This window comes from Leuresthes tenuis, unplaced genomic scaffold (assembly GCF_036924035.1).
Source record: "Leuresthes tenuis unplaced genomic scaffold, fLeuTen1.0.hap1 SCAF_17, whole genome shotgun sequence".
NCBI classification, from domain to species: Eukaryota; Metazoa; Chordata; class Actinopteri; order Atheriniformes; family Atherinopsidae; genus Leuresthes; species Leuresthes tenuis.
Genome location: NW_027325371.1, coordinates 7,586,416 through 7,607,733, shown reverse-complemented (window position 1 = coordinate 7,607,733; position 21,318 = coordinate 7,586,416). Strand labels below are relative to the sequence as shown.

At 40.6% G+C, this 21,318-nt stretch overlaps 1 protein-coding gene across 2 annotated transcripts; it reads right to left on the bottom strand.

Moving 5' to 3' along the window:
• Positions 1-211: 211 nt before the first annotated feature.
• Positions 212-21,318, bottom strand: LOC140273620 (disintegrin and metalloproteinase domain-containing protein 11-like). 2 transcript variants are annotated; one of them, XM_072369237.1, is made up of 26 exons: positions 20,759-21,311; positions 19,918-20,102; positions 16,263-16,339; positions 15,867-15,933; positions 14,237-14,319; positions 14,091-14,154; positions 13,911-13,971; positions 12,165-12,346; positions 9,643-9,714; positions 9,317-9,483; positions 9,115-9,199; positions 7,476-7,566; positions 6,986-7,037; positions 6,470-6,569; positions 6,277-6,348; positions 6,067-6,159; positions 5,025-5,105; positions 4,886-4,936; positions 4,741-4,804; positions 4,537-4,642; positions 4,288-4,407; positions 4,002-4,170; positions 2,774-2,885; positions 1,930-2,020; positions 776-793; positions 212-481 (listed from the first exon to the last, which is right to left on the bottom strand). In XM_072369237.1, the coding sequence occupies exons 1-26, from the start codon at positions 20,817-20,819 to the stop codon at positions 466-468; spliced, it is 2,340 nt and encodes a 779-aa protein (XP_072225338.1). In that variant the 5' UTR covers positions 20,820-21,311; the 3' UTR covers positions 212-465. The 2 variants fall into 2 exon arrangements, with proteins under 2 accessions (XP_072225338.1, XP_072225339.1); XM_072369238.1 differs by lacking the exons at positions 212-481; positions 776-793; positions 1,930-2,020 and adding an exon at positions 2,028-2,437 and having other exon boundaries at positions 20,759-21,318.

Here is a 21,318-nt window from a genome sequence, read left to right as displayed (position 1 = left end):
TTGGAAAGACAAGTCTCTTATCAAATTGGTCCACTGTTGATATGTTCTTTATCGGAGTGTTGAGACGGGAGGAGAAGACACCAAAGCACATTCGCAGAGCCCCTGGACTTGAGGAAGAACCTGATGTCTCCCACAGAGAGAGCCACCAACTCACTCTAGGTGCAACCTGGTCACAATCCTCAGCGGCCAGCTGGCAGCAGCCATATGAGCATGATTTGGCTGGTACGATGAGAGAAGCTCCACAAGCCCCGGGTGGGAGGAGCCCAGCAGGAGAAGAGACGGACGGAGCACACAGGAGTGTGGCGGAAACAATCTGAAGAGGTTTGGAGAGATTTGGGGACTGAAATGGAAGACTTTTTTTTTCTTTTATTTTTTTTATTCCCCTCTTCTTCAACGTGGAAACGACACAGTGCGAGGAGGAAGACGAAAGTGGACAGGACACACACAGTAATACAGACAGAGACTTTATCCTCCTCCAGATCTGAAACAGAAGTGAAAGTAGACAGCAGATGATTACTGGCATGAAAAAAATCATTCTTTTTAACAGTAATTAATCTTAATAATCAATTAGTTTTTAATGGGATTGGGAACATGGGTTCAAATTGCTTTTAAGCTTCAGGAACAGATAGATCAAGCTAAAAACAACACTGAAGGAATGTGTGATCTTTGAGGGGACGCTGAAGGAATTTGGAAGACGAAGAGATGACATTGGGATGCTTTGATACTTGGCTCAATGGACAGAGCGACACATGGTATTGGTCTCACAAGGTTATACCTTCCTCTTCGAATGTTCCTGCATTCCATTCGCAAGCCAAGAGAGGAGACAAAATGTCAAAACACACATTGTCAAAAGGAATACAAAGGATGACATCCTGGTTATTGTTCTAACAGATCATTAAAAGACAAAAAAGGCATTTACTGTATAGTTGAGCAATTAGAATATAAATTATTCCAGTGATCATTATAGAAAGCATATAAATGATTTTTTAGAAAGAAATAAGAACATGAAACTTAATAATCTGAATTATCTGACAGTGACTACATAATTTGAGCCATTTGTCTTCTGTCTGTCCTTTCTGTAAATATTTCTCACCAGATTTTAGTGATGATCTCACATGCAGCAGGGATACAACACCTGAAACTACCACTAGATCTGACCACTACTAAAAAACTGCACACAGCTCATGCACACATGCGCAGACACTTACTTCTGGCCCTAAAAGGACTGACTGCATGTGACACATCATCAAGTGTATCTTTATATCTAACAGTGAATTTTCAGTCACAGTCCTTTCAGGTCAGACTTTAAGGAGTGAGCAATAGCAAGCATGCATAGGTGGAACAGACATTACAATTCAGCAAGGGCATTTGGGGTTAGGATCAAGCCTAAAGAGGAAAAAGGATAATGGAGGCATAAAAGAGCAGCAAAGGTAAAAAAAGAACAATAATGTGCAAAGAGTGCTTAAGTTAAGCCGCTGAAAAAATATGTTTTTCCGAACATATAGGTAAGGAAAAAAAAAATTATGGGGAACTTCCAGATGTGGCACCATTGGAGTAAGTCAGGTTTGTTCTAGTAGACTCGAGAGAAATGCTGCAGTGCAGTAGATCCTGGCAGAGAAATATCTCAGTCCTGCCCTGTCATTACTTCAAAAGGCTGGGTTGTAAGGGAAAGGAGGGGCAGGAAAGGTGCAGGATGGAGCTTTGATTAAAGATATTTTAAAAATAAAACGACCGCTGTCATGTTTCATTTTAAAGCCAAAAGCATTCAAGCATTAGCGCGTCGCAGACTTGACTCCCACTTTCCCCTCCCCAGGGTTGAGCAATGAGTTGCATCTATTTCAGAGGGGTGATGGCAGGAGGAGTGGACGGGGGGCGGGGGTCCTTTAGGTAGAAGCAGACAGGTACACAAAGGCATGCCAGAACTCTTACTTAAATCCCCATCCTGTTCCCCCTAGGACTATAGCTGCCAGGAGAATAGCACCTGCGATGGACCCTATTATGATATTGGTGCCACTGGGACCTGCGCAGAGGAAGGAGGGTAGGAGGAAGGGTGCGGAGGAGGAGGAGGAGGAAGAGGAAGGGCAGAAACAAAACAACACCACTAAAAAACACACATCAGAAGACAGCATCAACACCGTACATCAACAACATCAACTAGAGAAAGAGAGAGGCAGATGGTAAGGTACCTGCAGACAGAGACAGAAAGATGAAGGGGAGGAGGAGGAAACCAGCACGTGGGGTGGAGATGGGAGAACAGGCGGTTGAGCAAAGGGAGGTCAGGTAGACAACAGTTACAAAAAGAAACGAAGGAGAGCGTGTTGTATTACTTTGTTTTCATTCCCCCTTTCCTGCTCTTTCAGCGGGACACCCTCCTGCTCAGGGTGGCTTTTTTGGCTCTATAAGAGCAGCTGCTCAATTGCTCTGTGTCATTGGCAGACTGCAAGAAAGTAAGGAAGACACTTGAAAATGGCAGTACAACCATTCACGCATTCACTAACATACACTGTGAACACACTTTCTCATGAATAAAGACGTGTCAACACACACCGTTACTCTTCCAACACAGAAACCAAAACTCAGCAGGAGTGACAACACTGTGTGGTCTCACACTCTCACAACACTCAGGTGAACTATCCTACTGTGTGCTCGGGAACGACATTCGGCCCCATTCCATAAAGAAGCTACAGTGCAGTGAAGATGAGTTGAGACTATGAGGGGGATATGAGAGGCAGACAGAAAGAGAGACGTGGACAGGTTTAGCGCTGCTATGGACCTTTCTTCTCTGGGCCCGTTGGGACTGTAGGCTCAGGGATGGGATCAAAAACACTGCAGTCCTTCCCTGTGTAGTCCCTGTCACAGATGCACTTCACCTCATTACTGCATGTCTGCAAGAGAGATATGAAGGAGCTAAAAACCTTCTGCACACAGCAAGTACTGGTATTTGCAGACCATAGAAATATATTTACATTGATCAGTCATAAGGTTAGGAAGACTGATTGGTATCGTGAGTAAAACTGATCATCTTGGTACGATGCGATGTTCAGTGGGGAAAACCTACATTCTGCCATTTATTCTGAATGTTGCTTTAGTTCTTTGGCACATTTTGATTTAAGTGAGTTGCAGGCAATCTGATCTAAATAATTCTTCAATAACTAATTGTGTGATTGCCAATGAATTTTAAACACCCCCCGTGACACATGTGGGACAAAGCAAGAAAACATTTAAATTCATCTTATTAAATAATTTCCTTGAAAATGACTTTAAGAACCTGCTTCTTAAAAGGTCTCATTTGACTTATATTTGATTGGCCACCTTAAACCTTACACTTTAGAAAGGACATTTTTAAATGTGTAGAAGTTGTATTATTAGAAAATGTTAAGATTTGGAAGGAAAAACAACAAGTGAACAAGTTCATATTTGGAAGGAATTTCATCACTTTATGTTACTAAAAATGTGTACATCGTCAAATTGTGTTTTTACTTTTTTTTGCTAGTTCTCCCACAAGGGATTTCTTACTGTTAAAAATGTGCAAACATTTTTTATTTCAGTCCAGACCCGCAGACCAATTTCCTGTTTCTGCCAGATGAAAAACAGTGTTGCCTTTTAAACTACACATATATCCAAGCAAGTCTTCTATGTAGTCACAAAGGAAATTTCAGGTGGATATTTTATGTGTCCAGTGTGTTTAGTCAGGTTTTTTTTTTTGGATGCTTGTATCTCACCCAGATTAAATGTGCCAAACTCAGCTGAGCCTTGTATAAACTGTATGTGTCCACATAAGGGGAGTAATATAAGTATAACATTGTGTTTAGTTGTGACTCTCCCATGCATCTAATATTACAGATTTATATATCTAATCAGATTAATATTTTTATAATATTTATGAAGTTAGAAGCGCTGGCTGAGCTGATATGAAATTATTCAATTTAGTAAAAAACTGAACTAACTTAAATGTCCTCTGAATACTTTTTTCTGAAATTGTAAGCAGCAGATGTTTTTACCCCATGGTCGGAGCAAATGTGTCCAAAGTTGGATCCTGGACATGTGCTAAGGTTGAACGCCGCCACAGGGAGGCAGCGTCTCTCCAAACACATCATGTTGGGACCGCAGGGAGTGCCTTCCTCCACATAGCCCAGGTCTGAGCCATCCTCTAGCAGAGCATGGCCACCTCTGAGCGAAGGATCCAAATGAGTCAGACAAGTTGGAGTAGAGAGGTAGAATTACAACACTGAATGAAAAGGAACAACCGTCCTGCGCTGTTAAATGCAGCAGATGTGACCAGGTTACCTGCAGTCCAGGTATTTGTTCTGATGGTAGAGGGTGAAGCTGGTCACCTCACCTTGAAGATCGCCAAACTTTGGCTTTATTGTGATGTTGGCACAGAACAGGAAACCACATAAGACATCCCTGAGGGAAGTGGAGAGAAGAAAACCCTGTACATCTGGCTTGGTTGTGTTCACACAAGCAGATCACTTTGTGGTGATCGAGTTATGTCAAAGTAGTTCAGATCACCAGTACAGGGCTGATGTAACTCACGGCTTGTTGCACTGCAGCCAGCCTTGCCCTTCTGGACCCCGACCACAGTTCCCCTTCTCTGTGCCCTCAGCGTTCAACTTCTCATAACAAAACCTGTCTGCTGAGTCTAGGTGGAAAAGAAAATCAGTGACAAACGGACAGGAGTTAATATAAAACTTATGCACGTCTTGTTGGAAGTGAGTGTTGTATTTTATCTGTACTCACTATAGCCCCAGAGTCCCTTGCACTGTCCATCCCGGGTCCTGCATCGTCCACCATAACATCGTCCCTAAGGAGGTGAAACAGTGCTGCTCAAGTATACCACAGTGTTAGCTGCCGACTAGAAAACATGGCACAAATCAGGCCTTACCTGGCTGTTATCACACATGTAGCCATCCAGCTTGTGGACATTATGAGAACACTGTGAAAGGAGAAAATGAAATAATATGATCAATACTCTTTAACGTGGACTGACAGGTTTGTCCAGTGTTACAAACAGGAAGTTTTACCTGGCTGGAGTCTCCAGTGCAGGTTTCTGGGATATCACAGTCGTTCACGGCCTCTCGACAAACAACGCCTCTCTGCTCATACTATGGCACAGGATGATAAATGAACAAAATATTCATAATAAATAAATTATTGTATTCCAAAACGCTTTGTAAAACACACCCAGATTAGTTTGCTCTCACATGTGGAGTTTCCGACTCTTCGAGCTCTTGGCCCCTAACAGATCAAATGAATGCAGTGTTTTAGCTACTGGTAGAAAGTGTGTCATTTGGGCTTTCAGTGGATTATTGTATTCTATCAAAGTGGATTAGATGTTTTTATCTGATTAAATGTAGTTATGGACTCCATACATGTACATTCATGTTTTTTTATTTTTCCTAAAAGTTACTGCTAAGTGATGAATAAGTGTTTCTGCTGCAGTCAGTCACAGGAAAAAAAGCAACAGTGTCAGAAGCATCGCAGACAAGAAAGGGCATGCTGGTGACTCATCCTCTGAGGTGAGTATGGACTAAATGTGCACACTTTTGAAAAGCCCATATGGCCTAGTTTTCAACCAGCACCTAAACTCAGCGCTCATTTGTAGGTCCACAAAGAGCCAAAAATGGTAAGCAGATTTGTGTACAAAGATCTGTGAGGTTGGATTGTTGCAAGAAATATGTATTTATACAGGTTAAATTTACTAACTGGATCACGTGTTTGCATGTACCTAAATTAAACACAAATCTTTGTGCACATTTGTAAATAATATAATACACATTTGTGAACATTCTGAAACTAAATTCTCTCCATAGATTTTTTACTAATTCTACTGTTTGGTACCTCAATAAATCATTCCATTCCATCCATCCATCCAAAATACCTCAACTGACTCCAGGGGCAGGAGCAGCATCACTGCAGACACTGCCATATGATACAGTAACTCACTACCAACCCAGAGAAGGCAATGCACCATTTTCCAACTGAGGGCCAGGAAACCAAGTTCCCCAATCAATCTTGAGGAATTTAGCTCACTTCTCCAACTGTCTGGATAATTAATCAACTCACCTTACAGCCACTGCAGCAGAGTCCATTACTACACATGGCATCATGGGTAAGGGTGCACTTTTTACAGCAGGCTCCTCCGCTGCGGGCGCACTCCTGGAGAAAAAAAAACAAAACAATCATCTCGGTGTCACAAAACACTTCACAGTCTCAGATTGAAATATAGACCTAAGGTGGAGGTTCTGCCCATTTGCATGTGGTCCTGCTGCTTACCACCTGGGACCCACAGTCACACTCTTCTCCAGGCTCCACAAAGCCATTTCCACACTCTGGAGGGTCCAACAGCTAAAAAGAAACAATTCTAGAGATTAGTTATAAAAAGAAAGGGGATAAAAATAGAGTATTCCATCTCTGAAAATTAAGATATTTTCTTAATAGGCACATCAAATCCCCACATGCCCCTCACCTTATTGGGCTTATTGAAGAGACAGCTCCCACCCCCCTGAAGCAAGAACTGGATGTACTCGTCAACACTGCAGCGAGAAAACTTTCTGGGCAGATAAAATCTGTGATCACAAACACACACGCACAAAAAGATCAAGACATGAAATAAAACACAAACAGTCGCATCCTTTTCTGCCAGTAAGGAACACCAGACCCACAGTGGGTGTCTGTTCCATTGCAATCTGACAGAAATGTAACCATCTGCACATAGATATTACTTATATGAATAATCGAAATCTATATTGTTCCATCTGTCAAGGGGAGCTTAATCCAAGTCACTCATGTAGTAAATACTTTTAGTTCCTCATTTTCAATTATTACACGAAACGCTGGTGTCTACCATTTCATCAATTTTCTTTCACATTGAGGCTGTGATTATCAGCACTGAGTGAAAGTCAGAGCAAGTCTCTGATACAGGCGCTTAATTGTTTAACTGAGGGAAATGAAGTGAGGCAAATTGCAGTTTAGAGGATTTTACCCAGTGTCTTCCATGATGCAGCCCACCCAGGTATCTGGGCACCTGCAGTCACCTGCAAAGTGGATCAGACAAAGAAACAAAATCCAAGATGAGATGGGCTGAGATTACACAAAACACAGGGAATAAAATAAGATAGTGATCAGCCTGTTTAATACAAGCTGTAATCGCTGGCATGCTGCAGCAAAACGTGACAAGATATATAAGGCCTTTCTATAGAACTAATTCTCAGGTAGAGGCCACCCTGAATGAGCACTGATCTCTTGTGCTGGCATTGAATAATGAACCTGATGGCTTGTCAGCATTAATCATAGAACCCATTGTTCAGTGGTAGCAATCCTTTACTCTTGGATGTAGGTGACTAATCACCAAATGTAGATGTCTAATTACAGAAGAGAATCACTGTAAAAGGATACCAAAACTTCTTTTATCCATTCTATTCAGCTCTCAGCATACAGATCCCTGCATATCAAAGCCTTTCCTGTTGTCTCACCTGCAGAGGTTCGTGCGTTGTTCCACCTCATCCCAATGTTCTGGCCAAGACTCTGGCACAATATGATGGCCATTGCACCTACACTCCCATACTAGCACAAAGTCACACAGATCAACGTGTTAGCCCTTTTTCTGTGAGATAAGAACAGCAGCTATTATGAGAAGATCTTACAAGTGAAGGTTGGTTTATTTGTTTTTGGCAGTTTGTCAAAGCAGTTTATGCTTGATTAGTACAGAAATACTGTATTACTAATTTGCTAAATTAGTAATAATTTTAGAGTATATGTATATATAGTATCCGTTGTAAAGGTTTGCTCAGACGGCAGTATGTTTATAGATGTGTACATGCAGTCAGTTCATTCCATTAAAGTTGAAAGAACAACAGTCTAAGTTTAAGACAGACGAAGAGCCTAAAGCAAAGTCTGTGGAAGTGACTCATGCGGTTAATGTGGATTGTATAAACGTACATAAAACATGAATGAAAATAAAGGTGTTCAGTGATAAGTGAGACTGTATGATGGGTTATTTCTTGTTCAGTTCTAAGAGGGGTGCTGTTAGACAGGTTTTATAACCACAGGGCTAATTAAGGCTAGCTATTAGCCTGTTGTCAGCTGCTCTCCTTTTGTCGCAAGATAATTATTGAACAAATAGACAAATGAGTGATTAATCTCTTCATATGAGGAGACAGAAAGCTGGTGTATTCCTTTAAATGTGGTCTTAAAAGCTAAAGAGTTAAAAAAAAGAAAGAAAGAAAAACAAGAAAAGATTCTACAGTTTTTCCTCAAATAAAGACCCTTTTTAACTTCAGCTGCTCCAGGTACCGGGACATTACTACAGGCAGGACTTTATTTCTATATCTCATTGTTAGAAGCATGACGTGCCATAAATTCTATGCCTTAAAACTCACTCTGTAACAGTGCACATAAACACAAGATGCTTGTTAGAAAATGTGACGCTGATTAATGCCTAATCCAGTATGACAAGATATCATAAACAGCATGATTATTTCATCAATTGATTGGACAACTGACAATTTGCTTTAGTTTGTTATCTAACTTTCAGTAAAGGTTATCCACACAGAAGAAAGTTTTTCTCTGCCACAGAGGACACTCCTCCTGTTCTGCCTGAAATGTCTGATTTATAGTTCAAGCTTTTCTACCTTCACTTAATGACATGCATAACACATCCCAGGTGACCATGTTGAGATGCCACAAACAGCAACCTGGTGTGTGCTGCACCATTTTTGACACATAGGCCTTAAAAAGACACAAGCTAAAATAGAGTATGTGATGAGAAGGTGATGAGAGATGCTGCAGAAAGAGACAGAAACATAATGTGTGATAGCTGTTGTATGTATGGTAATAGTTGTTCTAGTTGCCCCACACAGTAAAGTTATGAACCAGTAAATGAGAAGAATATGGGTTCTTCATCATATAAATGTATACCTAAATCTAGATTAGAAAATACATTTTCTAATCTAGATTTAGATATATTGAATGTGCATTTTAAATCTGATTTTAAAAATAACAGTTCAGGTATAACCTTTTTAATCTACATTAAGTCAAACTATGATTGACTTTAAATTTGTTGTTCTAATGCGTCCTTTTCAGTGCAATAGCAACATTTCATATTATCCTCACCTCGTTAATTCCTCCTCCTCTTGTTAAAGAGCACACCCCTCCAGTGTAGGCTGTCCCACTGCGGCTACTGTGAAATGTACGCCCTCTGGGGAGCATAAGGACACTATCATTTAAAATTGAACAAGAACTCAAACATCAGATAAGCCTCAATAGTAAGGTCTCAAGATATAAAACTTGTACATATATAGTGCCCTTCTCTTACGAGAAAAGATGAACAACATCACTCTGCTCCTTGATGTTGTCCTTCCTGTACTTCATGAAGTTCTGCAGTGTTATCAATGGGTCCTCCACAACGGGCATCATATTTTTTGAGCTCCAGGTCTCCATGGCGACAAGCACAATCCTGGTGTTCAGCTGTTCCTGGAAGATCTGGGAACCACAAAATGCCCATCAGCTTTGTTGTTGGGACTGTGGAGAGCTGAGAGCTATCTGGGATAAACCATTTCCAAATGTGGACATGAGCACACACATTGTGACAGGTGGTTGTGTGTATGTAGAGTTTAACAGTGGGAGGATCGTAGTCGTTACCGTATCTGCCGTGTTGACCACAGCTTTGGCAAAGTTCTTGGTTTGGCTGCTGGAGCGACGCAGCTGTACAAACTGTGGAGAGACAAAGATGCACAGATGGCTTGAGAGATGCATCTCTCGCACACGAACACACACTCTACTGTACAGATCATAAGTGACATAAGAGAGCTCTACAGTTATGTCAGATTTAATTCAATTTCATGTTTTGGATCACACTTTTCCATAATGTTGGCCACTATTTCAATTTGGTGTAAAGGGCTTACGTGGAAAGCTCAGATAGATTAGTCCATGAAAACAACCAACTCAAAAACCTCTTCAGCATTATCTATTTATTTTTAGAAAATAAATACATAAACACTTCTTTAGTTTGACTTCACATTTCTTGACTGGCTCAACTGTCAATCTGAGTGAACTGTGCAACATTAGAACCATTTAGGACTTCTTGAAAAGATTCGGTGCATCTTTAATTAATCATCTATTAAAAAAAAAAGAAATCTTTCACTTTTGTCCACATTTTCCCTAATGTTAATCTACTTGTATATTTAAAGAAATTATTAAAAGTTTTAATCAATTAGAGTTTAGATGATGAGAAGAGTTTTGCACCATCTGACTGTTGGGTGTTGTCAGTAGTGTACTTGTATCCGTAACCCTAGAGTGCACATGTGAATCCCTGCAGCAAGGTGAGAAGTTACATCAGTGAAGATTAAAATATTTTTAGGGTGTACTAAGTCAAATGAAAATTAAAAGTGTTAATGTCAAGTTTTAAGAATCAATTGTCAGTCAATTTTCACTTCATGTCATGGATTTCCTTGATAAATGTCACGTGAAAACTTCTTTAATCATCACAAGACCATGCAAATTTCTAAGGCTCTAGTCCACGACAGATACTTTGTTATGCATTCAGTTTCTTGCAGGTAAAGTAAATCATTTTGGAGAATCTCTCTGAGTCTTATCAGTTGCAGACATGTGAAAAAAGAAGTACATCCTCTTTCAATTCTTCTCTGTGTGACATAATCAATCTGTGAGGTCATTTTTTACCCATTCATCTCTACAACTATATTTAAGTTAATTTACGTTTTCAAGAATTCATTTATGCACACCTCTCTTTAGGTCTGGACTTCGACTGTATCATTGCAACATTCTTTTCTTTTTCAGTCATTCTGTCAAAGATTTGTTGATGTGTTCGGGATCATTGTCTAGTTACAGGCCTCAGTTTTTCCAAGTTTTAGCTGTCAGGGAGATGGCCTCACATTTGACTCTCGATTACTTTGGCATACAGAGGAGTTCGTAGTAGATTCTATAAGGTTTCCAGGTCCTGTGGCTACCAAAACAAGCCCAAATCAGCAGCCCTCCACCAGCTTGACAGTGGGTATGAGGTGTTTGTGCTGACATACTGTGTTTGATCTTCCCTAAACGTGCTGCTGTGCGTTATGACCAAGCATCTCCACTTTGGTCTCAACTGTCCAAAGGACATTGTTCCAGACATCTTGGGGTTTGTTCAGATGCAGCTTTGCAAACCGAAGCCATACTATCATGTTCTAGTTAAAGAGAAGAAGCTTCTTCCAGAAATTTGTCCAAAGAAATCATACCTGTTGAGTATTTTTCTAATTGTACTATCATTGACTTCACCATTTAACATGATAACTGAGGCCTGTAGACTCTGAGATGTATCTCGTGGATTTTCATGGATTCCAAATTGTGTGGAAATTGCTTGATAACCCTTCCCATATTGATGGGCAATAATTGCTTCTCTCAGATCATTGCTGATGTCTTTCCTCCTTGGCATTGTGTTAACACACAACTGAATGCTCCAGACCAGCAAAGTGCCAAAGCATCTGCCTTCATAGAGGTGCTTACGCTTGCTCAGTTAATCAAGTGCATTTAATGAGCAGCACCTGGCAGCTACTTAGCTACTTGTTTACTGAATTGTCACACATGGTTAAAAAACAAAACAATAAAAAAAACATTTTTTATTGTCTTGCTACATAAAACCTTTGAACTAAAAGTTTATTTTTTGCATCACTGTTCATCATATTTAAATGCCACACTTTCAGTTTTTGTTGATGCAAAAAAAGATGTTCATGTTGATGTTTATGCATCTGGCAGAAGCTTTTATCCAAAGCAACTTACAGGTAGGCAGATAGGGTAAGAGGGTGTTGCCTAAGGACCCCTACTAGAGGTAATACCTTTCATGCAGGAGATCATATCATAAGATCAAGATCATCATCATCATAATAAGTGGTAATGATTTGCTGATTATATTACATATAGAGATGTTATATATATATACTGTATGTTATATAATATATAGAGCTTACTTTCTGAATATATCAGGTGTTATATGTATGTCATGAGTTTGAGAAAACTAAAGGCTTATTTCTCAAGAAAAAACGATGAACTATGAAGATATGCATAGTTGTTAATGAGGGGAAAAGTGAGAGAAGCATGCAGGATCCACCTTGTCACAGTTGCAGTACACACACACACCATCCACCAAGCTACAAAGCACTGCTTTAGCTCACCATATCATTGTCGTTGACAACCATCAACTCAATATATTTGGTTTCAGTCTGGACAGAGGGCTTACGAACAAATCTCTTGGATCTTTTCAGCCCCCCAGACACCTGCTGCTCCGTTGTTTGGTCCAATCTGTCATCACCACCATCACCTCCTCTGCTGTCCAACTCACTGTCCTCTGTGCAGTCTGGATGCACAGAGAATTAGAGATGCAGGCATTAAGATATGTTACATTTAAAGCATTGCAAAGGGAAAATATAATTATAAGACAGAACTGTTGTGACTGTAATTACCACCCTGTATGAATTTACTGAATATTATACACCATTTATAGTCAGCTTCTGCAAAGATGAAATCTTTTAACCTTGTTATTGTGTCCATAAGATGTTTTTTATGTATTACATAATGAGAAAAATCAATCATCATTGCTATGGCTGAAGTTTTAAACTTGCAGAGCACAAGGCAAGGTCAAACAGCTTGAATGTTCTATGTAGAAGATTGGAGGAACCAATCCTGAAAACTTTCTAGGTAGGCTTTTTGCATGCACTGTGGGAAATCAATTAAATGTAAATCTAGTGCAAGCAAGAGAGGCTAACACAAGTTAGGTGGAGAAGAGTAGACAGTGCAGGCAGTCAGTACAGTTAAATGCACAGTTATGACAGGCTACCGTTACAGCTCAGCTTGGCCAATTACTGGCAACACTGTAATTTGTCCCAGTATAAATGCAGGGGAGAGGAATCAAGTTAATACGTACACTGTCGCTATGCTGAGGACTGAATGTCTAGACATTCTGCGGCTTCTAACTTATTTTGTGGGAGATCATCACACATGCAAATATAGCCAAATGTCTTTAAGTTACTCGAATGGATTTTGGCAAATAAGGCCGCACTTACAACATCAGGATTTTTTTTCCAGCAATGCAGCAGTCCGAAAATGCTTCCACCGTTCAAGCGACAGCCACATTATAGCAATGTCTTACATGTTTAGTCTTTTGACAAATCAAACACATAAATATGAATGACAGCAGCTTTATACTGTATCATAAAATGTATTAATATCCAACCCAATTCCAAAAAATTAATTTTTATCATGAAATACAAAATATGACAAAGAAGATCCAGAACTGTTGAGCAGGTAGATTCCTACATCAAACAAGAATGGGACAACATTCCTCTCCCAAAGGCCTAGTAAGTGGTCCCCTCAGTTCCCGTTTACAGAAGAGGGGATGCTACACAGTGGTAAACACAGCCTGTCCACATGTTTTTGAGATGTGCCACTTTCAATCAAATTCAAGATGAGCAAGCAGCATAATGTCTCACTTTCATCATCTGATATGTTTTCTATTGTGATTAGAATATTGATTTATAAGATGTGCAAATCACTGTATTCTGTTTTTCTTTACATTTGACATAGAGTCCCAATTTTCTTGGAAATCAGGGTTTTTTTTTCCTGTTTTTGCAAAAAAAACGGAAAACTGGTTTCTTCTTCTTCTGCACAGAGCACCTAGACCAGTTTTGAGTGTATACATGCAGGAGTAATTCCCAACTCCCAATAGATTTGTATGGGTGCATTAGTCCAGCTTTGAGAAGTTCACAGTTTTGTCTGGACTAACATAATTACACATATTTTAAAAGTCTGGTTTCAGTCAGACTAACACAATTAGCTGTATATGGAAATATTAGATGGAAGGCTTGTTTGGAAGAGTTTTCTGGTGTGTCATGAGTAGATATACTGTATAAATGACTATGTACCTGGGCAGTAGGGAGAAAGTCTGATATCAGGCATCCTGTGTATTAAGTGAGCACCATCATCCTACAGAAAAAAAACATCCAGAATAGAACATAAAAACAACCAAATCAGCATTGATACACCTTCTAACTCTGTCAAATTTTTGTAATCACCACTACAACTCAAATTAATTAATTGTTTACCTGTTTGCTCCTATTGTGAATCGGCTCAATCCCATAAGAGAAGAAACCATCAGAGAACATGCCACTGAAAAACACCAGAAAGCCAAAGTCAGTGAGGTGCAGGGCTGAAAAAACTAGCATGTAGGCATTTCTTATGTTGCACTCACCACAGGCCGTGACAGGTGGACACAGCTGCCCAGGACTCTGGTAAGTCTCTTAACCTTCCCTGATAGTAACAATGCTCCCCTCCCTGTGGTATCAACAAACCACTGTTTCATTTAAACAGCCACTACTGACATACCCCAGGCTTCACAGGCATGCTTTCATACTTCATTAAATATCATGATATGTCAGCACGGAGAAAAGAAAGTGCTTCATATGCCACTCTGCTCTAACTCGTTCCACACTACGATGGTTAAGGCACAGTTTGTGACCTACTTGTGTCCTATGCTCTACTCTGCTCCCCTGTGCTTTCCTCACAATAGGGGTGAAGGTATGCCTGTCTGGAAGATCTCTTCAATAAATTAACACTCATGTTGGCAGCACAATGAGATTTAAGAACATGACAGAGACAAAGATATCTGCTTTACAAGGTTATAGTGGTGAGGAGAACCACCAGCGAAGGCGGGAAATGCTGGTTCACCCAGTTCTAACTGACCTCAACAGGGTGTCTCTGGCTCACAACAACAGCTCAGGCAAACAATGCCTCTGAATACAATAATGACGGAGATTGGTCTGTTGGCATGCTGACACCAAAAGCACAACACCTGCCGTGTCCAGCAGCAGTAACACCGTCATGTGAGGCCTCCATCCAGCTGAGAGACAATCTGGTCTGACCATAGGTCTGCACTCCCAGCCCTGCAAGCAATCTCTCTCCCACCACTCTGCATACTAACTGATACACGTCCAAAATGCCAAAGCTCGTCTTGCTTTTGCATTAACTGGCATTTTACTCCTTATTTTCTCCCCTCCTCTTCCTCCTCTAACTCCCCTCGCCCCAGCTTTTCTCTTCCCTCCCTCTTGGTCTTCTTTCATTCTCTCTTGGCTGCCAAGAAGTTAATGATACTGCTGAGCTAACTGGTTGCTATGGAAACAAGCTTGTGATTGGTCAGGGGGACTGAGAGTTTGGAGCGATTGTGGGTGGAGACATGTAGTGCTGGCTGGGTGGGTGAATTGGTGGGTGCTCGAGGGGCAGTGAGTGGCACATTTGTACAAAAAAAAGAAAACATTAGCCATCCCTCCTGGCAAGCAGATTGCAGTCACCTTCCTCTTATCTGTCCTCATCCGAACACATTACATTAACGTTTTTTCTCATTCCCCCTGCTCTCTTGATGGTTTTCTCAGGGGGTTTGTAGCTTTGCACCCCTTCCTTTTGTCCCCGAGAAGAAAGCTGTCAGGTAAACCCATGTATATGCAGACACAACCTTCACAGCTACATGGCAACCTACTTTTGAAAGCAGAGAGCATACAAAGCACTTTCTATAAATAGATTAAACAGGAGGATGAGATCAAACTATAAGAACTGTAAAATCTAAAAATAAAAACCTTAAAAGAAAAGCGCAAACAAAGCGGAACCTCTTTGTTTCTAATATAAGAAACCGATATATTTTAGATTACCTGAAATTACACTCATATGTGGAATTGTGTTATAATGAGCTCTGGGACAGTTGAAGATTACATCAGACAAACCACCGTTAACAGCACCTTATTTTCTAAAGCTAAAGAACAATTAAAAAAAAAAGCTCACTCAATAACATCATGTCAGCACATACTCCCACCCATCACAGCAAATCTTACCAAAGACTGCAGGGGTCTGCCATCGAGGTTAAAGTGCCGCTCCATATAATCTGATGACAGCAAGTGACTGCAGGGATAACAGAGATATTGTCGATATCTGTACCAGGAACAGATTGCAGTTTAATCTGGGATATCTTCCAACAGAGGTTCTCCCCTCAAATGTATTCCATAAAGAATTACAGCCCTAATTAGCATGAGATATTATTAAAATGTGTGTCTGTGTCTGTGAGTGTGCCACTGTGGTATTCCCCATCTTGTCTTGTAGCATAATAGAAGCGCTAAGTGCATTAGCGTAAGAGTAGGGAAAATGCTAATGAGAACAGCTGCAGTAAATTAAGAGCACTTACTGATACAGGCATGAACAAAAAGAAGGAAAACTGATCTGATGATACTAACTGGTTTAGTTCCAGGTCTAGAATGAAGGTGTGTCCAAAGGCTTCTACTTGAAAACAGCTCTGGGCCAAGTGGACAGGCTGGGAAAAAAAAACAAAAAACAGTTACAAAGACAGATTTGACAGATGATGAATCAAAGTGGAAGAAAACAATTGTGGTTAAGTGTGTCACTCTGTTAAGGCCACAGTGATTTTGAAGCGGTCTCATGAATAATTCAGCAGAATCAATACGCTTTGAAAATATCTCAGTAGCTGAAATATTATGACTGATAAAACCCTCATTGATCGACACGGGCTGCCAGCATTCAGGCAGCTATGACTTCACAGACCTGTGCCTGTTTGAGATCTTATCTGGAGCTCTGTGATGGGGATGGATAAAGAGGGGCTTGACAGAAGAAAGGGAGGAAGACAAAACCTGACCGGGATTGTCTATATTCAGGCATGCTGTGACTGTATCCCTAATGGACAGCTGCCAGCACAGGGGAGGTGAGGAGACAGAGAGAAATTTACCGCAGACTAAACAGTGTCTCTTCAGTGGCCCCGACTGTGCCAGCGTGGCTTTGATCTCAGTCTGGGGGAACCAGGCCGCAGTGAATCACTGGGCTTTTACAATAAAATGCATCACTATCCAGAAATAATTTCCTCTAGTGAGTACAGACAACAGATTTCTTACTACTCTCTTGGAGAGGCCGAAGTGTTGTGATAGCTCTATCACTGTCACTATATATTACTGTTGTACCACTGCGTTATTGTGAATTTGGGACTACGCTGAAGGTAGCTGGCAAAAACATTTTGTCACTGGTCTATTATAGGCTACTCTGATGTTTTTGAATGGTTCACAGCATCTTTGCTGATGGAGTTATATATGTTAATAAATGTTATTTTCACATTGCTGGTTTCAAAACTGTATCCCTACTGTAACAGTAGCTGTTCAATTCATCCTGTTTGCCTTTGATGGCAAAAATGCTTTTTATTGAGCTTATGTCTTGTAGTTTTTCTCACAATCTCAGACCAGCCAGAAAGAGATGTGAGGATGGAGGAGCAAAAACACCCCATTGTAGAAAATCTCTGCTTCAGATATTCCGAAATGTTGCTAAAATGTGTGCTATATGTGGAAGAGCAGGATTCACACACCATGTGACTTCATAAACAATTTCTGCAAAGGATGCATCTGTATTTCCTTGCTTAGGGATCCTACAGACGTTTTATCTCTCTTTGCTCTTCGTCTTTTTAAGGCGAATTTAAAGCTGCGTTCTAAAACAACCACAAATATGAAATTTGCAACTTTTGATTATGTAAAAGAAAAGAAAACACCACCAGTACTAAGCTATTTTTTTTAGGTAATTCCCCATAAAGGCAGTTTCTAAAGTAAACATTAAATCTTTCCTTGGTTATTTCTGATATAATTAAATATATTGCTACTGGTGAGAATTTGTTGGGAATACTAAAACAACAAAGCAAATCTTTAAATCACTTAGTATATAATAGGATTCTGAGTTCTGATTTCATGAGGTACAGTGAATGCATGTCAATATTCCATTGACTATTTCCACAGTTAGAAACTGTGGCTGATTTAAAAAAAAAAAAACAGCTAGATTCATGTGGAAATTAATCAGATAGTAAGTGCTTTTCCTCTTGGATTTATCTAAGTATTTGCACATCTCATTGATATTTATACCTATGGAAAATTGAAGCCATTCCTGTATCATCAATACAAATTAAGGGAAAACCCAGCATGAGTTGCTATGCCTTGCTTACAAATATCTTTGTGTTCATATGCAAGTCAACAGGAAGTCCATCCATTCTCATGGAAATCCCCGTAATCTTCGCTGTGCAAAACAGCCCTCAAGTTTCTTCATCTTTGGATTTTGGAGACCGCACCTTGTGCCAGGAATTTGAATAAAAGAAAAAGTGAACAGGTTTGCCTGCTGCTTTCAAATTTATATGGAATCTTCGTAGTTGTATTTAGCCAAGTTTTAGGATAGAAATGATGAGAAGCTGTGTTGTGTACTGAGTACAAGCATTGTTTTAACAACTTCCGTCCCTCACAAAACAGATTAACCGGAAAACCAAATCTCTAGGTGCTGAGCCAGCATGTGCCATCCAGAACAACTTCATGGGATCTTGGCATAGACTCCACAAGTCTTTGAACTCAACTGAAGGGACGGATTACCATTATTCCAAACATCATTCCCACCAAGGTGGAACAAAGGTTAAAGCATGTGATTATTGCTATTTGTTTTACAATAGCATATCCAGGAAAATACCCCCTAAAAGTAAAACAGAGCTACTGGATCTCCTCACTGTAAGTGTTACTGGTTGAGCCAATCTTAGTCAATCTTAATCCTAAAACATGAACGCTTTATGCATTTCCTATGAGCAAAATTTATTTTATGATTGGAACTTGCAGGATAATGAAATGAAAAAAGCGAATCCTTTAGCCAAATGCTGCTTCATCTACTTCCAACACAGCATGATGTGACATAAAAGAAGACAACAAGTTCAGTTGATCAACCCTGCTGCTGCTAAATTTATCTGGTCCCTCATTTCAAGCCTACTGAAGATTTGAAAGAAATCAAAGCACAGCGTGCCTTGTAAAGGGAAGCAACTGAAACAGGGACTTAACTATAAAACCAGTGTCACAACTGGTATGTTATGTATGAATTCTATGTTGTTTTTTCATCTATGTACTACTGCTTGTCCTCCAAAAACAATAAGAATCTACACTGTTATGCTAAATCATGTGACTCTGCTGTTCCTCATGTGTTCCGTCTTAACATTAATACGTTAGATCAAGAAGAGACAGAGAGAATGAGAAAGTGCTGTGGAGAAAGAAGGCATGGGGGGTGCTACTCTCATACCATGCAGCACTTCTCACATAGGCCTGCTCCATATTTAATAGGGTCATACTTCAACACACCCCTGAATAATGAAGAAGTTTGGGGCTCTGCATGGTTGGACTTGGTGCCTGAATATTACAGGATGGGTCGTGGAGATTATGACGAACACACATGTAAATATTTAAACAACTCTGTGACACAGTTATGTTTACATACAATGCATGCCCCCTTACAGAAAATAAAGAACTATGTATCTTAGAAACATCAGGCTGATACTATTCTTCACTGAGGATAATCAAAGGGATTTTTAGTGAATAACTGGGTCAAAATCACAAAGAGTGAAGGCTGCTGCAAGACACCACCCCGAGCTGTCATTCCTGAGAGGCAACAGAGAGCTGAGCGGTACATTGTCATGCAGACAGCTGAAAAATGAGGTTCCCATCAACAGAATAACAAGTCTGTCTTGATGCTGCCCACACAGAGTTACTACATTCCAAAGATGCAACAGTAGATTTAAGCTGTGTATGTACTGACTTACATTTCATATGTTTTTTAGTCCAGAACCTGGATGATGTCAGCTAATCATTGATTTTCTGATTAAAACACATAGCCTCCCACATATTCCATCTGGTATAATTTCTTACTAATGAGATCTAGTTCTCATTTTGGGGAAGATTCCTTGTCAAGTATCCTTGGGTGTCCCTGGTGGACAAATAAAAACCTGCTGAGCTGAGAATTCACAGAGCGAACAAGTGTGAAAACAAACAGGATTTAAGATTTGAGTGGGGAGGGGGGAGTTCACCCTGAGTTACAACTTACCAAGCCGTTTCCACTGCTGTTCTTCACCTTGGTATCTAAGTAGTCATGAGCCATTTCCTCATCTGATTTGATCTGCTGCACCAGCCGTTTTGGATAAGTAACCTCAGTGTCCCCACTGTCCAGCTGGCCTGATGGGACAAACCAGTCCCACATGCTTCCATCCTGCACTGGACTCCTGTCCGCACCTGCATGTAGCACAACAGGGAAACTCACACCCTGCAGGCTCAAAAGTCTACAATAGGCTTGACTGGTCGTGGAAAAGGACTGCAACAGCCTACATTGGACCTTACAGTTTTATTAAGCAAATGGCATACATAAATCTTAAAAGGAAACATGCAGAGTGATTTAGTGACCTAATTTACTGCCCACTTCATTATGGTTAATCAGTTGCTATTTCAAGAAATGGAGCAAATGAGTGTATTTTGATTAAATTAGTTAATGCACTCATATATGCCATAGTGTTTAGACTCAGTGTGTTCTGAAGCCGATATAGGCACATATAGACCCTATACATCAATATTCATGAGTTAGGAGTACAAATATTTTTCCTGGTGATTGACAATCGTGGTGCTTTTCGATGTCAGCTGGATAAAACACAATTTGGGCAGCGGTTGCGTTTGGTTTGGTAGGTAATAGATCTGCGATGGAAATGTGTTGATGCAGCAAATCTACGGTTGGCCAGTGGGGTGGTTGTCACCAAGATCCAGCAACAATAAAATCACAGCCTACACTGGGGTTAGAAAAGTGCTGTTTGAGTAGAAAAATTGTGGATGGACAGAAAACGAAAAGGGTGCTCCCTCTCTCGATCCAACCCCCCCCCTCTTGCCTCCCTCTCGCTTACCTGAGACTGCAAGCCTCTCGCCCACTGCAGCAAAGACCATGAAGCACCACACCGACAGCATGATCTTCACATATTCCCTCGGATTACAGCATCGAGAGCCGCAAAATGTCAAGAACCCGATAGGTGGAGAGGAGGGAAAAGACCTAAAAACGCACAGCAGAGATGATGGCGAAGATCCAAAGTTAATCTGCTAAACATCTGATGATGCGCGTCCTCTCATCTCTCCCCCTCTCTACCTCTCGATCTCTCAGCTCCGGCCAACACAGCTACGGAGAAACTGAATATGCATATCAGAATGATGAAAAATTAATCGATCCAGCTCTAGAAAGTGATCAGTGATGAAAATACTTTGGAACAGCAGAGCGCGCATAGCGGATGCTCCGCGAGGCTGCGCGTGTGCGTAGTGTGGTTGTATGGATGTGTGTACGCGTGTGGCTGTGTGCATATATATATGCGAATCTGCGGTATGCGGAAACCAAGGAATGGGAAAGCGAAGAGAAATGCGTTTGGTCTGCGGTGAGGAGGACACGTGGGGCTGTGGTACCCACCCTCATCCCGAG

Coding starts and splice junctions, on each gene's coding strand:
- LOC140273620 (XM_072369237.1), bottom strand. CDS start 20,819: ATGCTGTCGGTGTGGTGCTTCATGGTCTTTGCTGCAGTGGGCGAGAGG. Junction 13,972..14,090: donor TTCACAATAGGAGCAAACAG/GTAAACAATTAA, acceptor TTTTTTCTGTAG/GATGATGGTGCTCACTTAAT. Junction 4,805..4,885: donor ACATGTGTGATAACAGCCAG/GTAAGGCCTGAT, acceptor TCACCTCCTTAG/GGACGATGTTATGGTGGACG.